The 19,319-nt window shown below is 42.7% G+C and overlaps 1 protein-coding gene across 3 annotated transcripts in view; it reads left to right on the top strand.

Moving 5' to 3' along the window:
* Positions 1 to 1,136: 1,136 nt before the first annotated feature.
* FKTN (fukutin) overlaps positions 1,137 to 19,319 on the top strand; it is a 32,906-nt gene continuing 14,723 nt past the window's right edge. Inside the window, exons 1-5 of one of the 3 annotated variants that reach the window (XM_054031279.1) lie at positions 1,137 to 1,169; positions 4,704 to 4,892; positions 7,322 to 7,381; positions 15,972 to 16,175; positions 18,789 to 19,066. In XM_054031279.1, the coding sequence (XP_053887254.1) occupies positions 4,788 to 4,892; positions 7,322 to 7,381; positions 15,972 to 16,175; positions 18,789 to 19,066 (647 nt within the window). In that variant the 5' untranslated portion in view covers positions 1,137 to 1,169; positions 4,704 to 4,787. Of the gene's footprint in view, positions 1,170 to 4,703; positions 4,893 to 7,321; positions 7,382 to 9,004; positions 9,136 to 15,971; positions 16,176 to 18,788; positions 19,067 to 19,319 lie in introns of those variants that run through there. The other 2 variants (XM_054031281.1, XM_054031282.1) reach the window with 2 other exon arrangements.

The raw sequence follows: 19,319 nt of genomic DNA, 5'->3' as shown, positions 1-19,319 counted from the left end.
ACAGGCATAGAACTGTGTGTGTCATGTACATCTTGATAGAACTACAGCCAACTTGTTTCATTTTCCTCAGCATGACATACAGGAGCAGCACTCAAAATCAGCCTGGCAGAACATGTATGAGAACTGTATCTGGACAGATAAGCAATTGATCAAAGTCACATTCTCTGATCTCTTGGGGCCAAATCCTGTTCCCATTGAAATCAGAAGTTCTGCTATTGAGTTCAATGGCAACAGGCTTTGCCATTTGGAGAGGAAAGAACAAAACCACTCAAGGAAGGGCTGTGTTGCTTATACCACAGGTAGCAAAGACTGCTGACTCTGTGAGCAAGTCAGCAGACATCTGGTGCTAGAACAGTCTTTTTACCATATCCAATTCATAATCCATCTGCAAAGGATCAAGGAAATACAAAGGCTCCAGAGTACCTCAGTATTTGCTTAGAATGATCCCATGGGTATATTATATGCTCATAGGCCAGAGGTTGGAGCAGGAATCAAAAACAGTGTTTAAACACCGAAACAACAAGGGGTCTAGTAGCACCTTAAAGATAAACAGATTTATTAGCGCATAAGCTTTTGTGGATAAAAAACCTCACTTCTACAGCTGAATCAGATGTTTCAACACCTTCCATCCCCCCAGCCCTTCTGCGGACTCTTCACCACCTTAACAGCACAATACAGCTGCTAACAGAGGCTTTAAGTTTAATAGCTCAATGCATATGCTAACAAACTCCTCTAAGGAACTGGGGGGGAGAGGGACTAGCCTCCAAGTCTCTCCGGTACCCTGTACCCCCTAAAAAAATCTCTTGCATGCGTACCCCCCTCCTTGCCCTTCTGCTTGCACGGATACAAACGCTATATCCCCGGCCGCTCGCACACACGCTCCGCAGGGCTCTCTAGAGGCGGGCAAAGGCCATGTCCAGCGCGCCTGCTTTGGGAGGCGAGCTTACCCCGGGCCTGCTGCCCATCGGGAACCCCCGTTCTGCGTCCGGCTCGTGCTGGCGGAGCCGCGCGCAGCGCTCACACGGCCCCCGCCCACCCTGCTCGCCGGCCGGCCGGCCTCGCGCCCTTCCTGGCGCATGCGCAAACTGTCCCACCGCTCTACCAGCCGCAGGCACTCGCTTTACGGCTGCTGCAAACCACGCCCCCTGGCAGACGCGGCGGCGGCCCAGGTAACGGAATGGCGGCCGGCGGGGGCTGCCCACGCCAGCCCGGGGCCCGTGCGGGAGTGGAGGGGTCCTGGCCGGGTCCGGCGCGCCAGGGGCTCCGAGCGACGGGCCGGGGCGGTGGGGGCGGATCCGGGCCCGGGCCGCTGGTGGGGGCAGGGCCCCAGGAGCTGCGGGAGAACCGGCCCCGGCCCCGGCCCCGAGCCGGGCTCTGCAGCCTGCCGGGGAGCGAAGCGCGCTCGCAGCAGCGGTCCCTGCCCGCCTGGGGGTGACTCGGGCAGCCGCGGGTCTCGGCCCGGAGCCGGGTTGCCCCAGTGCGGCTCGTCCCCCGAGGTGGGAAACACCCCCCCCCGCCCGCTCTTCAGAGACGGCTAACACTAGTGCTTAGGGCTGCCGGCTGTCTGAGCACAGACACCCATTCCAGGTCGGCCCCCTGCCCGGACCCCTTCCCCGCCCCCCCCCGAATCTCGCTCGCCCCCCCCCGCACTCATTGGGCTGGGGCAGGGAGTTTGGGGGGAGGGGGCTATGGGTTGAAGCAGGGGGTTGGGGTGCAGGAAGGGGATGGGGCATGGGCTGGGGCAGGGGGCTTGGGGTTCAGGCTCTGACCTCAGAGGGCTCCCAGAAGCAACAGCAGCTCACAGGCGGCCCTGCAGCTCTGTGCCTGTAAGCAGTGCCCCCGCAGCTCCCATTGGCTGCGGTTCCCCATTCCCAGCCAATGGGAGCAGCAGAGTTGGCGCTTAGGGCAGTGCGCAGAGTCCCCCTGGCCGCACCTCCTGCTAGGAGCCGCTGGACATGCCGGCCGCTTCCAGGAGCGGCACAGAACCAGGGCAGGTAGGGTGCCTGGCTTAGCCCCGCTGAACTGCCGGACTTTCTAGCGGCCTAAAATCTCCCAGATTAGTTTCCGGGAGACTCCTGGCCAAAACAGGAGGGTTGGTAACCTTAAATATGCTTAAAGTGCTTTTCAAAGATGAACTCTTCCCCAGAACTTAGAATTCCTCAGAACATAGAATTTAAGGCAAGAAGGGACCATGAGATCATCTAGTCCAGTGCTTTTCAACCTGTGGTCCACGGACTCCTGTGGGTCTGCAGATTATGTCTAAAATTTCAAAAGGGGTCTACACCTCCGTGTGAAATTTTTTAGGGGTCTGCAGATAAAAAAAGGTTGAAAACCACAAATATGACCACCTCTAGATCACAGGTCACTACACTGTACCTGCACAGTAACCGATGACCAAAATGAGACCCAAGTATTACAGTCCACAGGAGACTAGCCTGTTACATGCCCCAGACAGAGAATAGAAGAGTGCACCAGTGTTTAAGGCCCTTACAATGGCAGGGATTACGTGAAATATGGCCAGATAATCTTGGCAAGTGACCTGCACCCACAGTTTGCAGAGGAAGGTGACATCCCCTCACCCCCAGTTACTGCTAATCTGATCTGGGGGAAAATTCTTTCCTGACCCCACATATGATGCTCAGTTAGACCCTGACTATGTGAGCAAAATCTAGCCAGCCAACCACCTGAGAGAATGCTCAGTGCTACCTCAGAGTCCTAGCCCTCCCTGTCCAGTGTCTGATCGCCATGATGCTTCAGAAGAATGAGATTTAAAAAAAAAAAGTAGTTCTCTCAGAATACTTTGGGTGGGGGAATTATTTACAACTGTTACAATAAAACTGACATGCTTAAATTACCTAAAACATAGTGAGTAGCTAACATAGATGAGACTAGAATTTGACTCCCTATCCTGAGCTCAGACCACTATGCCAACCAGACAAATCCTTTACTTTTGAAATCAGACACTGCTTTCATATCATAGGCCTGGTCCACACTAACCCCCCACTTCGAACTAAGATACGCGACTTCAGCTACGTGAATAACGTAGCTGAAGTCGAAGTACCTTAGTTCGAACTTACCGCGGGTCCAGACGCGGCAGGCAGGCTCCCCCATCGACTCCGCATACTCTTCTCGTGTAGCAGGAGTACCGGCGTTGATGGCGAGCACTTCTGGGATCGATTTATCGCGTCTAGACAAGACGCGATAAATCGATCCCAGAAGATCGATTGCTTACCGCTGGACCTGGAGGTAAGTATAGACCTACCCTGTTTGATTATATGCTGGTGTTAGTGCCAGAATAGAATCCAATTTATAAAGTAGCTGAACGCCTTACTAGAGAAGAACTGTAGGTGTTTCCCACCCAGCAGATTTCCCAAATTATGCCAGCTCAGAAGTGACAGATTGAGCTGGAGTTTCAAACTTTGATCCCCCGAATGGTAGTTGCGTTCTACTACTACTGCTATCATTCAATATTGGTGTTCAAACTCACTGTGTTTAAAGCTCTGATTTATGTTTGGTTGACTAGCATCATCAGTACTACTTTAAGAACATCTTATATCAGTTTCAGGGTAGCAGCCATGTTAGTCTGTATCCTCAAAAAGAACAGGAGTACTTGTGGCACCTTAGAGACTAACAAATTTATTAGAGCATAAGCTTTCGTGGGTACAACCCACTTCTTCGGATGCATATCTTATATCAGTGGTTCTCAAACTTTTGTACTGGTGACCCCTTTCACATAGCAAGCCTCCTGAGTGCCACCCCCCATTATAAATTAAAAACACTTTTGTATACATTTAACACTAGTATAAATGCTGGAGGCAAAATGGAGTTTGCGGTGGAGGCTGACAACTTGCAACCCCAGTTTGAGAACCCCTGTCTTATACGGCCAGGGAACCGGAAGCTATTTAGCTAAGGAAGAGCAGGATTGAAGAAAGGAAATGAACCAAATGTTATCACTGTGAACAACACAGTACATGAGACATAATCAGAGATGTAATCACAGTGTAAATGACTGTTCTAATGTCTGGTGTCTCCTCAAATGCAGGATTTTCTCTCACAGAATGAAGTTTCACTGCATTCTCATTAGATGTCCCAATTTCTGGTCAAGTGAAAGGAAAAATAAAACACAAAAGAGGAAAATGTTCTCTTTCCTATCAGTTAATCCTGGTTTCTTGCTCTGATTGTTGTGGATCTGTTTTTCCTCTTTCTCCCATTATAGTTAAATATTTTAAATAACAAAATGGTCTCAATATGAAAATTGTTCCTCTCCCCAGCCAATGAGTCTTTTTAGGTAGTCTCTCTTATTTAGTTGGCATTTCTTCCCCTTCAGTAGGTGATTGTTCCTTATTAAACATGATAGTTGCACTTTGATGGTATTCTCACTCCAGTAGCTTTCCTAGATGTCTAGCTTATATAGTTAGGATTGCATCTAGATTGGCTATAGTTTGAATGGGTTTTATTTGTTTAAAATATGTTTTTTCAAAGATGAGACTAGAAACCCAGCAGTCTCACTGATTAGCTCCCATTTCGTGTGGATTTACTCATAATTTGCATTACTCTTTTTTTCTTCTGTAAGTACTTTATGTTCACACAGTTTACTATAGTTTCAATTAGCTTTTCAGAACTGTTATACCTTGTTATTAAAAAGTAGATTTTGTATGTATTTTTTTTTTTACTTAAACTAAGTGACCTTCCTTTGCTCACAGAAAGCAAAGAAGTCATACGCAATCTGAAAAGATGAAAAAGACTGAGCTGCTTTCAAGTGATAATCAAGTGAGCGCCGAAGACTAATGCAGAGAATTAATAAGAACGTGGTTTTGGCTCTTCTTACTTTGACAAGTTCAGTGTTTCTCCTGTTCCAGTTGTACTATTATAAGTACTACTTATCTCCAAAGGTAAAAAAAAACACTTTAAAGACTTGAATTTGGCCAAAAAAAAAAAAAAAAAAATAGTACTTTTTATGCTCAAGTGCGTTACAGATATTAACTAATTATTACTCAAAAATCCCTGTGGGATTGATAGCTATTACCATAAAATGGACATGCAAAAATTCAATACGTTACCCAACAGGACACAGTGAGCAGGTAGCATAGAACAGATGAGATTAGAATGTTACTCTCAATCCTGAGCCACACTGCCAGCTAGACAAAGACTTTAACCTGTGAAATCAGACACTAGACGGAATTTCCGCAATTCCAGGTTTTGCTGCACATTTGAACTCAGTCTGGTACATCAAAAGATTTTTTTTAAACTTCCTGAGTGCATGCACTTTGACTTAACCCGGACTGATGTATGATTCTGTGTTGAAACTTGAGACAAATGGAGTTTCTGTAAGGCTGTTTAGGGAAGCAAAAAAGTAAAATGCAATTTGTTGTTTGCTGCATCTTCAACAGATGTGTTAAAATTAAAAGAAGCTACTGTTTCTGCAGAATCTGTCACCTTTAACTTGTCTCTGGGGTTCTGTTGTAAAGCTTTCTAGATACCAAATGTAAATTCCTGTAGTTATGATTCTGATTTAGATGTAATCTTTCCATAATGGGAAAATAAAAGCAATAATTAGCTAAAATGCTGCTCGAAGTGAAATCTTGCTTCATGAGGATTAAATGGTTTATCTCTAGATTTCAGTTCACACAGTACAAGAACTGAAGGCAACATTATGTCTTCGCTTTCTCCTTCTTTAGAAGGAGAGTCTGTTGGTATCTAATTTCCTGGCTTAGCTCTTTTGGTGGGGGTAACCCTTATTCAGTCTGAAGTCTTTTTAGTGTTACATGACATTACAGTCTGGCTTCCTCATATGCTGTCCACAGCAAAACTGTGAATTAGAAATCATTATCCACTAGGTAGCTAGGAATCTGAGGCTTTAACACAAATGTTTTCTTATGACACAAATATTTTCCTTCTCAAACTTATCCATCGACAGTCATATCTTTGACAGGCTGCACCACTGAACCTCATGTATGACTTTTCCCCAGTGTTCTGAGGCTACTGGCATTATTTCATCTTCTTTTTTCAGAGTGGATTAATTTAAATCACTGACTTTAATCATGATTTAAATCAACAAATAGGAAACCTTGATTTAAAAAATCAATTTGAATCGTGTTTTGCATTTTAGTTATTTTCCATAAGAGAGCTTGATTTTCATTGGTTAGTAACCATTCAAACATTGATTGCAACTAAATGTAGCCTTTTAACTAAATGTGGTGCTTCTTTTTGCTAACCAGGTGGGTACATTGTATTTATGCACATTTATTTAAGCAAGTATATTGCTTAACTTAAAAGAAGTTACTTAATTTTTATATTTTTTTATGTTAGAAAATGGTGAATGATGCATTTCTTATTCGCTAGATAAATTTTTAACTTGCACTTTGTGTCAAGTTCTAGTTGGATGGAAATTCAAATTAAATTTAAAATGCAGAAAACCAGCATTTTAAATTAAATAAAACTACCTTAAATAGCCTGGATGCATAAGAAAATAATTATCAAAACATATTTTGCCTTTACAACTAATTGATTTATTAAACGAGGTATTATCTGTAGTTAGTGAATTGAACTTATTGTTTCTGGTTACCATGTCTTCATTTAGAAGTAGTAGTTATCATCATCTCACCTTGTTTTTAATCATAGATTGAAAAGCAAGAAAGCTTGTTTTCCTTTTCTAACTCCCAATTACTTTTTTAACTTTGAATGCACTGAACTTGCTGAACAAACTGAAATGAAGGAAGTATTCTTGCTGCAACTGCAGAAGAGGATACTGCTGTCAAAAGCTGGTTTGGCACTTCAGCATACTCTGATTTCAAGTCCTTTGCCAGTGACTTCCACGAGTTCAGTAATTTGACTTTCTTTAATACTTTGGCAGCAAACATGTACCGCTTAATATTATTTTTTGTATTTAATTTAAATGATTTTAATATATTATAATAAGTTTAGGCCTAAACACAGGTTGTCAATTCAAAATGTAAATATGTATATTTTTAAAATAAACCTATATTTAATTTACATTTAAAAAAATTGTTTTGTTTTGATTTTTTTTTTTAATCTATTCTTACCTACTCTGTCCTTTTTTCTTTTACTAATTGGCCTATTGACTTGGAAACATAAGGCTAGATCCAGCAATCCTTGTATGGTCCTTCTAAATATATTAAGTGAATACTACTGGCCATGCTTTTTGCTCCATGTAACATATATAAGTAACTTAAAACTGCAATCCTTGAAATGTAAAGTGTTAATGAAAAAAATATGTAAAATTTCCTTTTATAAATCTAAACAAAACCACCATTTGGGACATCTTAGCTTTCAAAATATCTTTTGTCCTTCTTCTTGCTAGAATGGAGCTGTTTTTTCAAAAGTTAAAGGAAGCCAGTCAGGACAAGATGGCATACAATGGGTATGTACATTGTTACTTATTTATGCAGCATCTCGTGTAAGTATCAATGAACTCTTATAGAATTGCAAATTATGGGTCCACTTCTGCATCCAGTTTAGTCATTGGGAATTTTGTTGTTTTAAATGGAAGCAGCCTTGATCTTACCGCCCTGAACATGACCATTAAAGTAAAGGGGATTTCTGAGTGCTCAGCTGTCTCAGGATCGTGCCCTGTGTGCTGTACACATAGGCATCACTTCTGAAATGCACCTGTTTCTAGAGTGGAACTTAGCCTTGTAGTTGTGGCATCAGGATAACAAAATAGTTGAGATACAGAAAGTGAAGAATAACTTATCCTATTAAAACAGCAGGGACAGGTTAGACAGGCAGCATGTAATTTAACCTGATTAGAATTGAGCCAAAACACTAACACAGAAACTGGAAATCTTTAATTTACTTTTTTTTAAAGTGAATTTAGTGTTTGTGAAAGGTGTCAGATTGATGGATTTGAACACTGAAGTCTTCTGTTTATCCCTAGAATACACTTGGGCATGCTAATGGGAGTGTCTCCGAAGCTCCTGTGCCCCCATCTATAATATACTGGTTTCAAAACCTATTCCGTTGGAACAGTTTAAATTGTTCATTCAACTCTGTTTGACGCTTAATAGAAATGGTGCTTCAGGGCTCAGAGGGAAGTCATTTTCCATGTCTGTTCAATCCTTGGCCCTTTTGATATGAGAACCAGCATTGGTCACAGTTAGAGCCAATTGTGACAGTTAATTTCATGATGTAAACTTCTCTCTAATCAGAATTGGACTGAGGCACATACTCACTTACATACTCACCAACCAACAATTATTTTTACAGTGTGCTCAGAGACATAACTTTCATATTGATTATGGTGGTACCTAATGGGGAGAACAAAGCTGAAGAACTGAAAGTTCCTTACCACTGAATTCCACTCTCTACCATAAAGATTAATCAGATTAAATAGATCATTGGGAGGCCTTGCTCTCCACTTCTCCAGAGGACTTTTTGAACCTTAAAAGAAAAGGTTCAGATTGGTCACTTGCTATTTAAGAGCAGAAAAAATGCAGATCCGTGTGGTGGCATTGTTAAAATGATGGATCATCATCATCGTCATGTTCCTATTACACCTCTGGCGTTTAGGGCAGTGATGAAGTTCCTCCACTCCTGTCTGTTTCTGGTAAGTCTTTCAAGGGTTCCCCAGCTGTGGCCAGGGTTTTTCAGCTCGGCTTCCACAGCTCTTTGCCAGGTTGTTTTCGGGCGGCCTCATTTTCGCTTGCCTTCAGGTGTTCATCTTATTGCTACTCTAGTGATGGAATCAGTTTCCATCCGAAGCACATGACCAATCCGTCTCTGATGCCTCCTGGCAATGATGGTGCTCAGATCCTTTTGGCTGCACTGCGTCAATAGATCTTGGTTTGAAATTGTTCTGGTCCAAAAGATGCAGAGGATTTTTCTGAGGCAGGTTGTGTGGAATGAAGACAGTTTGGACATTTCATACTTTCTCATTCCCCAGGATTCTGCACTATAAAGTAGTGTTGAATGCATGCAGCTCCGATAAATCTTGAGTTTGGTTTTGGTGTTGTATTTTGATGATTTCCAGACTGTCTTTAAGCTCTTGAAGGTGTTCCTGGCTTTATTGATTTTGTTCCGGATGTCCTGGCTTGTTCCACTGTCCTGGCTGATGATGCTGCCCAAGTTATGTGAATGTTTCTACATTGGTGAGAATATAATCCTCTATCAGTGATGGTGAGGCAATATTAAAGTTCATGATATATGTCTTATTGCGGTTGATTTTCAGTCCAATTTGCTGGCTGAATGCGTTGAGTTGTTTTTTCTTGTATATGGTGTTGGGTATGTGCTAGGAGAATGACATGATCTGCAAAGTCCAGGTCTTCAAGGGGTGAGAAGAGTGTCCATTTAATGCCTCTTGGTATGTCTCCTGTTGTACATTGCGTTACCCAGTCGATGGCAATGTTGAAGAGGATTGCAGACATGACACACCCCTGAAGTATTCCTGATTTGACTCCAAACTGAGCTCACTGTGATCAACACTGCATGTAAAGTTGAAATAGAAGTTTTTGATGACGTTAATTATACGGAAAGGAATTCCATATGCCTGCAGAATGCACCATAGGCTGGTCCTGTGAATGCTATCAAAAGCCTTCTCAAAGTCTATGAAATTTATATAGAGTTGCCGTTGCCATTTTAAGCACCGTTCTGTTATGTTTCGTAGAGTGAAGATCTGGTCTGTGCATCCACACCCTTTCCGAAAACCAGCTGAGAACACTATCAACTGCCTCTGATATATGCTAGACTATGATCTTACACAATACTTTGCTTGGCACAGATAAAAATGTAATACCATGCCATTTATTACAATCACTAAGAGTTCCTTTCTTTGGTATCTTCACCATAACCCCATTGGTCCACTCATCTGGCACTTTTTCCCTTTCTTTTGATGTAAATAGAGGGGCCAGGATAGATGCTGCTAATTTAGGATTTACCTTGAACAATTCTGCATTTAAGTTATCCTTGCCAGGAGCTTTCCTATTTTTTAAGGATTTGATGGCTTGAATGATCTCTTCCTTAGTTGGGGTATCTTCTTCCTCCTGGATGTTTGCTTCCTCTTCAGGTGGCTCCCTGTTCAGCAATTCTTTGAAATGCTCTGTCCAGCGCATTTCTTGTTCTTTTTAAATTGTTAGTAGGTGTCCGTGTTTGTTCCTGATGAGTGTTTGTTGGTGTCTGCCATTTACCACTGATAAGCCGCGTCACTTTGTAGACGGTTCCTTGTTCACCAAGAGCAGCTGCATCCTCTGCTTGTGTTGCCAGATTATCACTATGATATTGTTTGTCTGCTCTCACAAGGTGTTTGACCTCCTGGTGTGCCTTGCTGTACTGCTCGGAGTATTTGTCCTTTAGCTTCTGGGATTTTGTGTCTAAAACTTTTTTTTTCAGGGCTCGTCTGGTTTCTGTGGTGTTCCATGTGCTGTGTGTAATCCACTCCTGCCGTCTCTTTTGCCTGTAGCCTAGACAGACTTCCCGGCTCTGTTTATAAATTGCTGTTACTTTGTACCACTTCATGTTGATCTCCTCATCCACATTCCCCTCCTCTTCATCCAGGTCTGCAAGTGCCTGAAACCTGTTCTTTAACTGCAGAACGAAGGCTTTCTGTATTTCAAGGGACTTTAGCTTGTCAATATCATAACGTACCTTGTTTGGTGGACCCACACTTCTCAGTTTTAGCTTGATGGAGGCTGTCAGAAGGTGGTGGTCACTGCCAACATCTGCACCCCTTCTCACTTTCACACCTGTCAGTGAATGTCGCCATTTGCCATTGATCATGATATGGTCAATCTGGTTCTTATCTCTGTCATTTGGAGAACACCATGTCAGCTTGTGAATTTCACTATGTTGAAATAGGGTTCCCCCGATGACTAGGTCATTCATATTACAGAAATCAACAAATCTTTCTCCATTTTCATTCACGGTGCCACACCTATGTCTTCCCATTGCTCTGCCGTTGTTTGTGTTGTCCTTACTGACCTGGGCATTCAGGGCTCCCATGCTGATAGTTAAGTCGTGACGTGGCACTCTCTCTAACTCTGCCTGTAGTATAAGGTAGAATTTGTCCTTTACTTCTTCATCACTGTCATTTGTTGGAGCATAACACTGAATCAGGGTGATATTATTATGTTTCCCTTTCAGTCTGGCTCTCAAGTCTGCTGCTGCTGGATTTCCATTCAAGCAGGGAATCTCCACTCCCTTCTTCGAAAGGATGGCAACACCCTCATAGTGTTGTCCATCATCCCGTCCAGAAAAGAGCAAAGTTTCTCCCAAGGCTGTTGTTAATCTTCCTGATCCCGTCCATCTGCTCTCACTGACACCCAGGATGTGTAAGCTGTAGCATCTCATCTCTGCTGTGACCTGAGCTAGTTTCCTGGTTTCGTATATTGTCAGTACGTTCCAAAAACCAAGTTTGGTTTTTGTCTTGGTGTTGAGCACTTCAGTCTTTATGCCAGTGGCTTCCTTTCGGCTTTCACCACTGGCATTCATATGGGTAATTGACTCCTGAAGGCTATCACACACAGTAATGGTCAATTTCTCCATCGCTGTTTCTGTAACGTATTTTGTTTTTTACAGGCCAGGGTTGTTAGCCCTGTGCCTAACCCCCAACCTGGAGGACCAGGGTGTCTGTTTTGTCTGGCCTCTCCCCCACAGACCAATCCGGGAGCAAAAAACCCCCGCCGACACAGACTCTGGGGATTTGTAGAGCATGCAAGCTGTCCCACCATGACAGGGCATGGACACCAGAGGACAGAAAATGGATGGTCTTGCCAAATTATCTACCTTTTAGGAAATAGTTTATTTTAACTACAGTTCATAATCCTGTGTATATGATACAGTACAGTAAGACTCTCCATAGCTTTCACGAAGAATCCAAAACCGAATATTTAAATAGAGTTTATAGCAAGTGTGGAATTATGCAATGATTTGGATTTGGATTTTTGTCCAGAGTCCTTGCCGTTGCTGGTTAAATTTTATACCAGAAATGTTTGTAGCCATGTTCACCTTTCAAAAATCTGGGTAAAGTAAAAGATGCCTTCTGTCAAATCACCATACCGTGTAATACTTATGTGCACCAAATGATGCCTCTGTGAGATGAGCAAAATTACAAAGCATTTGAAGACATTGGTTGAAATTCCCTATTTTTGAAACAGAAGTATTGAACTAGGGTTGTGGGTTTGGGGACCTGAGAGATTCTTTTGTCTGTGTAGTCCTCAAAACATTTTTCCATCTTTTAAGAAAATTTCTGCAGGACCTGGCTTTGTCTTTCCTTTTCTGATCTAGAAGTTCTGATCCATACCTTTGTGTCCTTCCAAATTGAATATTGAAATGCTTTGCTTATTGGAATTCCAGCTTGTTTAATAGGCTGCCGCTGGCACAAAATCACCAGCTAAAATTTGTACTGGCAGATAGTTACATTACATAATACTGCACACTCTTCCAGTTGTTTGACCTTATTTTGCTTGCTCTCACTCTAGCTTCATGTTAGTAGTTTATGCTGACTTATAAAGCTCTTCACAAACGCGGCAAAGTGACCTTTCTGAGCTACTGCTCCTTACTCCACTGGTTGGAGGCAATGTTGCAGGTCTTATTACTACTTCAATTTCAAGCTATATTTTGGTTGGCTACTTTTTTAAGGGCTTAATCCCGCAGGCTGCTGAGCACTGCTGAAAGAAGCTCAGAGAGCAAAAGGTGTAATGGTTCAGAACCTCTTTAGAAAAGTGGGTTGTGAACAAATCTCTGTGCCTGCATTGAACTCCACACTGGTGGTTATGGAGAAAAGTGGATGTAAGGGGGAGACTCTGTGTAGGGTTGCCAACTTTGTAATCGCACAAAACTGAATACTCTTGCCCCACTCCTTCCCTGAAGCTCCACCCCTTGCCCCATCCCCAAGACCCCAGGGTGCGGGATGGGGCTCTGGTCTGGGGCAAGGAGTTGGGGTGCAGGAGGGGGGTGAGGGCTGCAGCTGGGGGTGTGGGCTCTGGGGTGGAGGTAGAGATGAAGGGTTTGGGGTTCAGAAGGGGGCTGAAGGGTGGGACCGAGGGATTCAGAATGTGGGAGGGGGCTGGGGTTGAGGCAGAGGTTTGTGGTGTGGGAGAGGGTATGGGCTCTGGGCTGGGGCCAGAAATGAGGGCTCTTGGTTTGGAGGGGCTCAGGGCAGGAGGTTGGGGCGCTCCCAGTCAGCGGCATAGCGGGGCTAAGGTAGGCTCCCTGCATATCCTGGCTCCGCGCTGCGCCCTGGAAGCGGCCAGCAGGTCCAGTTTCTAGGTTGGGGGGCCAGGAGGCTCTGCGCGCTGCTCTCACCTGCAGGCACCGCCCTCCCCACCCTGGCCAATGGGAGTGCGGAGCCGGTGCTCAGGGCGGGGGCAGCGTGCGGAGCCCCTTGCCACCCCTTCCCCTCCCCCCCCCCCCCCACCTAGGCGCCGGACCTGCTGGCAGCTTCCAGGGCGCAGCGCAGTGCCAGGACAGATAGGGACCAGCCTGCCTTAGCCCTGCAGCACCGCCGACTGGACTTTTAACGGCCCGCTCAGTGGTGCTGACCGGAGCCACCAGGGTCCCTTTTCAACCGGGGGTTCCAGCCAAAAACCAGACACCTGGCAACCTTAAGAATGTGCCCTGGCTGTGCCCTTTGGTTTAAATACAGTCCTGTGCTTGCAAGTGATGTGCACAGTAGCCATTTTAAAGACGTTTAGGTACTGCCAGCCAGGAATAATGGCTACTCGGGAATGTTCTAGAGCTGTATTTGGGGAAAGTCAAAGCAGGGGCAGCTGCGAGGACTGCCTTCTTACATAGAAATATTTGATGATTCTATGAAGTGGCATTTCTCATAGCCAGCTACTGAGTGCTTCGTGACATGTACTGGATGTGATGTTCTCTCTGGCTCAACAGCCTGCAGGAATAGCTCCCTTGTAGCTTTTACTTTATTGGATTGTTAGTAACAAAGCAGAATACTTATCCTGCTGGTGGCTCATTGCAGTTGTTTCTCAGCTTTCATTCTGCAGGATAAAGCCCTAAATTATTCAACTTCTCTGAATACCTGAAACTTCTTGACTTCAGGACTACCCCTCGGTGCCTCTTGTTTAAGTTTAAACTTGAAGAGCATTTCCTCTGTGAAATACCTTCCTTTTTCCACAGATTTACTCCCTGATATTCAGAGGTAAATCTGCTCACTTCAATGACAAAAGTAATACTTTACCTTCCTCGTAGCTGTATTGGCTCTGCAGAGCTCAGGGAGGGAATGGATTTCATCCCTGCTTGTGAAACTCCTATAGAACTGGTTCCTAAATTCAATTTGCTGAGCTATATTCTGTTGTCACTTACACTTATGCATCCCTGTTAAAGCCAGTCGTGTTCTAGAGGTGGCAGAACATGGCCCACAGAACATATATTATTGGACACAATGTGTGACCCAAACAAAACCATAGCTTGGCATTCAAATGCCAGGTTCAGTTTGCAGGGCTGTAGTTGGAGGGTGGGGCAAAGTCTCTTGACTGAACACATTTGATCTGGAATCATTGAGGTCTGATGAACATGCGACCCTGCAATGCCATTTTTACATTCACTTTCGGAGTAGAACTGCACATTAAGGCATTTGCTTGTAATTGATTTAATCCATCCTGCAGTGTTAAGTTAGATTAACTTTTAATTGTTGTCACAGTACGATAAATTGCTGTAAATGTTTTGTTGATTTTTCATCTTCCGTGGAGATGTGACTGTATCTAATTGAAAGAATACCTGTGTATGAGTCAAGCTAACAAATCACCCTCCTAGAGACTGGATAATCTGGCTGAAGCATCTAGTCCTTACAGTGCTTTTTTGATACTTACAAACATCAGAGTGGTCTAGACCAAACAAAGAGTGCATTACATACAAGCTTGCCTGAACAGTGCACCTTTTGTACATACCAGAAACCATAGCATTACAAAGAGCATACTTGATACAGGATTGATGGCATGAATTGTGCAGTTCCGCTTAACGGAGTGACAAATGTCCAAGTTTGCTCAGGATACTCTTGAAATCCACCTGCTAATTCTTCTCCCTTGCCCCTCAAAAATAAATATGCAAAAATTCCTGATTAGATTTGCCAGTTCCACAGCAAAAGACACTGTGAAATAGTGCTACCATGAACATGTTTTATGACCAGAGATCATTTCCTTCACTCTTCTTGTCAGTTTCACCATTTGTAAAATAGGATAAGAATATTTATCTGTTTCTGTCATATTGATGAGAATTAATTAGTTAATACATGTATAGTGCTTTGAAGACCTAAAGTGGTGAATACATGCTAATTATTATTATGACATGCCATATAGTATCTACTAAGTGTAATAATAAACTCCTCTTCCTCCCAAATTTGAGTGACCATTTTGTAAGATGACTAGCTCACATGATTATATAAACCTGTTGACTGGGATTTTTTAAAAGTAGTCTTGTAAAGAATTTTAATTCTGATTCATATGAATATCACATTTTGTGCTTTCAGGAAAATTATATATTTTTATTAACTTATTTCATAAGTGAAAAAAGCCTGTAAATTTCACTAAACCCACAATTTACTCTTAATTTTGCTGCTGTTGTCTAATGATCATTGTCTCAAAAGCTAGTCTGGCCCTACTTTTTCCAGTAGAGGGCTCTGCTGTACAGCAAGAAGTGCACTGGCCAGAAACATGGAACACAAAACGTGAGCTTAGAGTTCTTGCAAATATATGGACATGAGAGCTCCTATATGTCCACATAAGGACTACGTCACACACATGCTATTGCACATAAAGTATAGCCAGTCAGTGAAGGATTTTGTTCTTAAACATGTGTCACGGGGGAACCCTGTTCTTTTATGTACGCACTTCACTCTGTAATCTCCTTTGGAGCTATCAGGTTTGGTGCTTATTCCACTTTCTGTTCCCATTGCAGAAGTCTTATTGGGAGAGATCAATACCTAATGGATTCATAATTTTAAAAGGTTAACTTTTACACACTTATAGGGTGATCTGATTCTTATTTTTTGCTCTTCCAAACAGCACGTGATTAAGAAATTCCTTGGTTTAGTGTCCAGTCACAATGTACCAGTGTATCTCATTGATCCTTTGGTTCTGGGATTAATTCAGAAAGACTTTGAACAGCTCAGCAGCTCTTCTGATGGCATGAGCCCAGAATGCAAGTATTTGTGTGCTCCCCGGGACTTCACCACATTTGCATTACTGGACAAAACATGGAAACATGAAGTAAGATATTCTCCTTTTTCATTTGTCTGCTGTGATGCATAATGGTTGAACAGAAAATACTTAAAGACTTCCAGGTTTAAAGTTCATGATGTGGAACTGGTCTAAAAGTAGTGGTGTACCTAAATTTTTTTTGTAGAAACCTTGAGGTAAAGGGAAGTCATGCAATGGGCTGTTCAAGATGCATGGCACATGGCAGGGAAGTCCCAAAGAGAGAATAGCTTCTGCCAACACTCTTGAGAAGCTCAGATAAAATGTTTCAAAGGCAGTCTCAGTGAATTGAGAATTCATCAGGTAGCCCAAAGATAGCTGGGCGACTGTCCACAACATACATAGACTGAGGTGAGAGGGGACCAACTTTCAGAAGGAAGAGAGGGAGAGATCTGTTAGAAAGGGAGAAGAAAAAGAAATAGAAATGTATCATACATGTAGCCATAGTAAATTTTGAGTAGTATCCACTGCAGAGGTAGCAGAGCTGTTAATGTGCATTTCTATGAGTGTTTCATAATGTACAGCAACCATATACTGATATGTTTGTTACCTTGTCTTTTGTTTTATATTATAAGATTTTAATTAAACTCTTTCTGACAGAAAAAGCTGGGGCTTTATGATAAAAAGAAAAGTTAGGTGTACAAAATTCCTGTATTCTGGAAATGTGTATTATTTGATTAACTTGCACAAGATGTATGGAGATGACTTCAATAAAAATCTAAATAATTTTATTTAAGAAAGGGGAAAAAATGTGAGACAGGCAGCTGTAAAACTCTTTACTCAAACGCAGTGAAAAGTGGTGGCATTTTGGGCCTGAGTAAAGAAGGTCAGCTGTATTTCTTTCTTTCTCTTTGTCAATACTAATTTTAGCTTACAGAAACTGAGCATGGGGCCATGAGTCAGAACACTATTCTAGGTTTCCCTCTTTGTGCCTCAATAATGCCATCTGTAAAAGGGGAGCTTACAGTTTTGGATTTGCTGTTGAAAAGAGCTGTTTAAGTCTTGAGTGATGATGATCTCTTTAGTCATCATCTTATTCCCCTCCCTTGAGGGATATGTTAAAGCTGATTGGCTTCATGTTAGCCTAAATTTCACAACTTACATTTATGCAGATCATAAAAGAAGGATTTGCAACAGTCAAGTCATGATATAATCAAGGCATAAATAAGGATGTCAGAAGAGTCAGGTTCAATGTAAGGATGAATTCTGGGAGTGATCCAAAGCTGAAGACACGGTGCTATGGGGTGGGAGGAAACAAGTAAATTCAAAGTCAAGGACTCTCTCAAGGTTTCAGCATTGGATGCAAAGTGAAGGTCCAAGTTAAGGAGAGTAATTGAGAGTGGGAAAACAAGGACTTTTTACTCTGTAGAAGGGCTACAGTCTTTGAATCCTTCAGTTTTAGAGGATGTTATGATCTCGCCAGGGCTGATATGGTTGAGACAGGCAAAGATAGATGGGAGACAAAAGGGTCAGAGAGTGAATGGAGAAAGCTGAAGGATGAAGTGATGATCACGATTTAATCTAGCAGTGAAATTATCTAGTCTCTTCAGAAAGAGAAGACTATCTGGAGTCATAAGACTTATCAGAACAAACTCATGACAGATGTTAGTCACGTTGGTTAATGCACTACAGGAAGTCATTTGGATACCACAGTCTGACCATCGTATGACAACCTATGTAGACTAGAATATGAAGCGAATGAAACACTGAACATTTTGAGGTATTTGATAGTGGATGGAAAGATGTGAAGTGTGTGTGTGTGTGTGTGTGTGTGTTTTAATGGCTATTTAGTTTTCAGCAAGTTGGGCTGTGAATCTACCCTGCACTAGCCTGCCATGTGCTGTCAATGTGCACTCCGCTGACGCGCACTAACAGTTCATTAATGCGATTTGATCTCGTCCTTTTTGAAATGGGACTAATCAAAGTGCATTAATGAACTGCTAATGCATGTCAGCAGGATCCACGCTGAGGGTGTGCTGCAAGCTAAGGGCTTGTCTACACGGAGAACGTTTTAGTGAAGAAGCTACTATGCTGACAGGAGAGCTTCTCCTTTTGACGTAGTTAATCCATCTCTGCAAAAGGCAGTAGGTATGTCAACTTAGCACTGTCTACGCCGGGGGTTAGTTCGGTATAACTACTTCGTTCAGGGGTCTGGATTTTTCACCCCCTGAGTGACGTAGTTATACCAATTTGCGTAGTGTAGACCTGCCTTAAACGTTCATGTAGGCAAGCTCTAAGTAGTGGAAGAAGTGTCATATCCCAGTTTGTATTGTATGATTACGGGACTTTCACCAAAAGAGGGAACTCATCATATGGTTTCATTGTGCACTACAAAACTGGGAGGAATGGGGACATTTAAGCTCTTTTTTTTTTTTTAATCTGTTTATTTTGGTATTGCTATGATTTAAGGTAAGTGAAGTGAAAACAAGTAGAAAACAAAAATGTGCATAGATGGTTACCATCCTTTTAAGGTTTAGGAGAAATTCTGGAATAGGTAGGGCCTGATTCTGATCTAATTTGTATGTTGGAAATCAGGAATAACGTATGTGCATGAAGAATTGGCCCTTAGTGTTGAAGTCTTGTTTCTGACCTCTTCACAGTAAGTGTTTTTTCTCTGATGTTCAGGTGAGTTTGATTAGAGCTGCTGAAAAAATGGGGTTCCGGTGGCTAAAGATACAGAACAAAGACCCCCGTTTGGAAGGGATGGATGACCTCTCTGGGATTGAAATTCCCCTCCACTATATCTTCAAACTGGCCGCTCATGCCATCCACCTGGTGGTCTTTTATGAGAGGAGTGGTAACTATGTCTGGCATGGCCCATTGCGGCTGAAACAAAACATAGACAGAAAGTTTGTGCCTTTCCGAAAGCTACACTTTGGTCGCTACCCTGGAGCTTACAACAAGTAAGTTAAAAATGGAGGAAGACAAGGAGGATTTAAGGCTATTATAGCACGTTAAATACTACCACTTTGTCTTAAGATCAGTAATTCATGGTTCTAAAGGGCAAGTTATGAAATTCGTCTTGTGTTCACTAAAATACAGGTGAATCAAAAGTTTAAGGTGACAGATCCCATTATATTAATAGTAAAACAAGTATTTTCCCCAATTTACAGATGGAGAAATTGAGACACAGAGAGGTTAAGTGGCTTAACCTGG

Source organism: Malaclemys terrapin, chromosome 6, assembly GCF_027887155.1.
Source record: "Malaclemys terrapin pileata isolate rMalTer1 chromosome 6, rMalTer1.hap1, whole genome shotgun sequence".
NCBI classification, from domain to species: Eukaryota; Metazoa; Chordata; order Testudines; family Emydidae; genus Malaclemys; species Malaclemys terrapin.
The sequence above is the reverse complement of the archived record's forward strand: the minus strand, read 5'-3'. Positions and strand labels throughout refer to the sequence as shown.